The following is a 4,979-nucleotide window of genomic DNA, read 5'->3' as shown; positions in this document are numbered from 1 at the left end:
GTCTGTCTCTAGATAATGTGAAGGGTATAATCAAAATATATTTGGATGATCAAACTGTTTAACTGAGCTTGAGGGAAAAGGCTAAATCATGTAAGTCAAGACAATTATAGCTGCACTTAATTTTATGTGTCACAAGAGGGAACCAAATAGCCATACAGTAATGTTAGGTGCAAGGGTGTTTGAATAAACATGATAATTTCACTTCCATGGTAAATAGGAGACATTAACTTAGATAAAAGCTATGATTAAATTGAAAAAGTCTAGATACATTTGAAATGATTAAATATGTTTTATTTTTTCTCAAATATCATACAATCGGTGTATAGAGCTGTTATAATAATTTACAACGCATATGAAAAAAGCCACTATATCATAAAGTACCCATAAAAGAATCAAAGACATATAACTGAGAGCGTTCCAGCAGTGGAAAATAAACGTTGGGAAACATAAGACATTCAATATAGACTTGTCTTTTTCATTATCCTTAGAAACTCCTGCTCGTTGATCTCTCCATCTCCATCTCGGTCTGCTTCGTCAATCATTTCCTTTGAAAGATAGATTGTTTTAACAGTAGGATTGCTGCAATGAATATGTTTAGGAGGTGAGATGGAAGATCAACAAGTTACAAGTTAGGATATAACATACCTGCAATTCCTCATCTGTCAGGCTTTCGCCTAGCTCCTTGGCAACTCTCTTGAGATTTTTGAAGGAGATTTTGCCCGTGCCGTCATCATCAAATAAGCGGAAAGCCTTCAGAATTTCTTCTTTTGAGTCTTTTTCACTCTAACAAAACAAAAAAAGAGAATACAAATCTAATGAAGTCTATCAAGATCGTGTAGGGGAGACCAAGTCCAACCAAAGATCTGTAAAAGATTTAATCTCTTCTCCACTAAGAAAATACATACCATTTTCTGTGTCATCATACAGAGAAAGTCATTAAAATCAATGGTCCCAGAGCCCTCCTTGTCAATGTCTGCAATCATCTTCTTGATCTCTTCTTTCTTTGGTTCAAAGCCAAGGGCACGCATGGCAACCTGGAGCAGCAGAAATACATGAATTGGTTATATTTAAGAAAATAAAGAAAAACGTTATCACAAAAAAATGAAGCATACTCTGAACCAGTAGTTGGCATTATGGTGACTAGTTGAGTGTCGTGTTCATATTGGTATAGCCTACCTTGAGTTCCTTCACGTCAATTGTGCCCGACCCATCTGTATCAAACAAGTCAAAGGCCTCTCTGATCTCCTGCTTTTGTTCCTCTGTCAAATCTGGTTTAGGACCTGCCTTTTTCCTCTGGTTGGAAGTGGTGTTGGGTTTTCTGTAGCCTGAAGCCTGTAACATAACAACAAGCCGACAGTTTAACTTTGTAAAGCTGAACATGAGACAAACATGAACTAGAATCACTATCTACACAGTTAATTGTAGATGGCTAGCTGTTGTTATACCCTAGCTGTAGATAAAATTATTCTAGTGGTAACTGGTCAGATTTAGCCAACACCTTTTATTCATAGCAGATTTAGCTTGATGCACTGTTTACAGCATTTATGAAGTGCATATACATTTCCATTAATAAAATATGTTAGCTACCTATTTAGCTAAATACCCTGTGGCTGGTCAAAATGTATGGATTGTTCGTTTTGGGCCCTGCTCAGTGGGCCCTGCTTAGCTAAAACTGAAGAGAGTGCATGGAGCACATGGGACATTTGAATTTTTATTTAACCTTTTATTTAATCAGGCAAGTCAGTTAAGAAAAAAATTGTATTTACAATGACTGCCTACACCGGCCAAACCCGGACGACGCTGGGCCAATTGTGCTCCGCCCTATGGGACTCCCAATCACGACCAGTTGTGATACAGCCTGGAAATCAGCCACTGTAATCTTTGGGTGGGCCGTCTTAGCATTTTTTCAGGTCGCCTAAGTTCAAACGATGTAAATATACAGTACCAGTCAAAAGTTTAGACATACCTACTCATTTTTTCTTTATTTTTACTATTTTCTACATTGTAGAAAAATAGTGAAGACATAAAAACTATGAAATAACATATATGGAATTATGTAGTATTATGTAGTGTTAAACAAATCAAAATATATTTGAGATTTTTCAAAGTAGCCACCCTTTGCCTTGATGACATCTTTGCCTACTCTTGGCATTCTCTCAACCAGCTTCATCTGGGATGTTTTTCCAATAGTCTTGGAGTTCGCACCTATGCTGCGCACTTGTTGGCTGCTTTTCCCTCCCTCTGTGGTCCAACTTATCCCAAACTATCTCAATTAGGTTGAGGTCGGGTGATTGTGGAGGCCAGGTCATCTGATGCAGCCCTCCATCATCTCCTTGCTCAAATAGCCCTTACACAGCCTAGGTCATTGTCCTGTTGAAAAACTAATGATAGTCCTACTAAGCGCAAACCAGATGGGATGTCTTCACTATTATTCTACAATGTAGAGAATAGTACATATGATGAAAAACCCTGGAATGAGTAGGCGTGTCCAAACTTTTGACTGGTATTGTATATAATTAATTGTATACATTTTCGTGAGGGGAAAAACGCTTTAAGTGTAAACTTAAACAACTAAAACCAGATAACGTATGCAGAAAAGATAATGGATCTATATATTTTTTATTATATAATCTTTGAGAACTAACAATTACCAAAAAAAAGCTAGACAGTCAGGGAGAATAGAACATTCCAAAACAATACATTTAGCAGTATTCATGTTTGTTATTATGTTTAAGCAAAGAACACGGCATTATCCATGGCAGAATACGTCATATTTCAGGAAATTTGCTTTAACAATGCAACGCTGTCTTTCAGCTGCATGGCAAAATGTGTAGCATTGCAGGAAATTAGCTTTAAAAAAAGCTCCATGGAGAAATTGGCTTTAAAATGCTACAATTTCTCTACGGAGCACCAAGATGGGGGGCCTCTAAAATGTAGCCACGCCGAATGCCGACCGCACACATTGCCACAGCCCCTAACACACCCACCACCTAAGCCCCTTTTGAATCCAGAAATAAACTTGGTAATATCAAGAAATTAATACCATGACCTAGCCCAAGTCAATGAAGCTAACTTAGATACATAGAAAAGTTAAGCAAGCAGAAACATCGTAGCTGGGTCATTCCACCAATTAGGTGCCTTGTGAGTAGTGTAACTTTGTGAGAAAAAAAACGTTCACCTAATTTTAACATTGTCACAAAGAGCACATGTTCAACTTAATAAAAAACATATTTTCCCATCTCAGTAGGTTAAATAAAAAAAATACTATAGTAACAGGGTTGGCGATTTCCTCTTAAATCATCCATAAATCCCCTTCAGACAGGCGGAATGAAAGCTTGTTGTGTGAAACAGGGAGGGGGCAATAGCAGAGGTGCATAAAGATGACGGCCCCCCTGTACCTACAAGAAGTTCCCCATATTGTACATTGCTCTCAGTTATCCTGTTTTGTTTTTGTATGATCATTAGCAAAGTATACATGATCCCAATTTTAGCTTCAAGACGCAGGCAATTTAAAAAAACTGAAAAATGTATTGTGCTGATTTATTGGAACATTGAACCATATCGTGTGCCATAGTTTTAAAACTCAGTGGATAGAGCTTAAACAATTATGTCATATCTGAATTCTGCAATCCTTATGCACGTCTGCCATTGAATGCAAGCTCACCCCCCAAAATATTTGTGAAAACATTGACCAGCTCAGTTTTCCACCACGAAACACCAGAACATTTTTACAAAACAGTAGAACCACCTCACCTGCTTTTACACCATGATTTGACTATTAGCTGTTCAATGTTTCTTGAGGAGAAATATTTAAAAGGGAATAGTTTCACCATATTAAAAGTAAAGTTCAGTTCATGTAGCTGGGTTGACCTCAAAATGAGGGACAGGTTTAAAAAAAAAAAAATACAATTAATCACATTATATGAATAATAATCTTCAAAAATTACTCTGTCAAAGCAAAATAATACTTTACAACAATGGTGTAAACTTGGAGAAATGCTGGGGTTAAGAGTTAAAATCGTCCTTGAAGTCAGAGGATGGACAGAGTGACATATCAAGAAGCTGAATTTTGGTACTTCTTCAGCAAGTCTTTATTCAAACAGATGTATTGAATGTTCCATGTGGTCTATCATCATAATTAAAGGGCACTTAATTTAATAAGGAATTCAATATGTGCACAATTTCTAAATAAAATATCAAAGTGACGCAAAAGGTACTAATTTCGTGGAATGACCCAGTTAAACCCTGTGAATGTGATCTTGAAAAGTTACAGCTATATTCCAGCTACGTCAGCTAGCTAGACAGATGAATGTCTAGCTAACGTTAGTAACTTAGTGAAAGTATCTGTTTAATAAGATAGCTCGTTAGCTAGCTACAGTACCTAACGTTAGCTACCTTGAAATCCATCTAGCTAGCTCAACTGAAAAAAATATTAAACTAACTGACTAGAAAGCTATAGATATTAGTTAGTAAAGGAGAGTTACATACCATCTCGAAATATCGACCCTGGGACGAAAAAAAATGATTTATTGCAACTTGAATTCAACAAGGTAAAGCTAGAACAGTATCAGGCGGCAGGTAAACAAAGGTTGCCTGAAACTACAGTAGGAGAGTATTTTAAATGAAAAGGGAACAGTCCAATAGAAAATGAGTAAATCTTGAAGAAAACACGGAATGGCTTGCCTTGGCCAATAGTGGAGTAAGTGGGTGGAACATTAGCGCTGGCGCACGGTGCGTATGGTTCTTTTCCTGTCTCCTAGCAACAAACGTGCAAACCGGTGCTTGTTTGCGCACGCGCTCATACATAACTGGAACAGCTTGTGAGCTGCCGCACACGAACAGCAAGTTGTTAGAAAACATTTCGTAGTCGTGCAATTAGTTGTGATTTGCAAATTAATATCATCTTCAATTTAATGTAAGTTTCCCTTCAATGTACATTATCTGATGTTTTAGGGCAACAGAACCCGATTTTCATGCGA

General features: G+C 37.3%; 1 protein-coding gene across 1 annotated transcript; it reads right to left on the bottom strand.

Annotated features, from left to right (window-relative positions):
* Window positions 1-269: 269 nt before the first annotated feature.
* On the bottom strand, window positions 270-4,739 carry LOC110505087 (uncharacterized). Its single transcript, XM_021584052.3, has 5 exons — window positions 4,489-4,739; window positions 1,177-1,332; window positions 906-1,034; window positions 646-783; window positions 270-545 (listed from the first exon to the last, which is right to left on the bottom strand). Exons 1-5 carry the CDS (start codon window positions 4,489-4,491, stop codon window positions 456-458), a joined length of 516 nt encoding a protein of 171 aa, XP_021439727.1. The 5' UTR covers window positions 4,492-4,739; the 3' UTR covers window positions 270-455.
* Window positions 4,740-4,979: the final 240 nt, after the last annotated feature.

Source organism: Oncorhynchus mykiss, chromosome 25 (assembly GCF_057628025.1).
Source record: "Oncorhynchus mykiss isolate SJ-2025 chromosome 25, ASM5762802v1, whole genome shotgun sequence".
Classification (NCBI taxonomy): Eukaryota; Metazoa; Chordata; class Actinopteri; order Salmoniformes; family Salmonidae; genus Oncorhynchus; species Oncorhynchus mykiss.
This window is presented reverse-complemented; position numbering and strand designations above follow the sequence as displayed.

Bases quoted from the DNA above. Each gene is read 5' to 3' on its own strand.
- LOC110505087 (XM_021584052.3), bottom strand. The intron at 784-905 runs GTATGTATTTTC...TTGTTTTGTTAG, and splicing joins GTATGATGACACAGAAAATG to AGTGAAAAAGACTCAAAAGA. The intron at 546-645 runs GTATGTTATATC...TATCTTTCAAAG, and splicing joins TGACAGATGAGGAATTGCAG to GAAATGATTGACGAAGCAGA.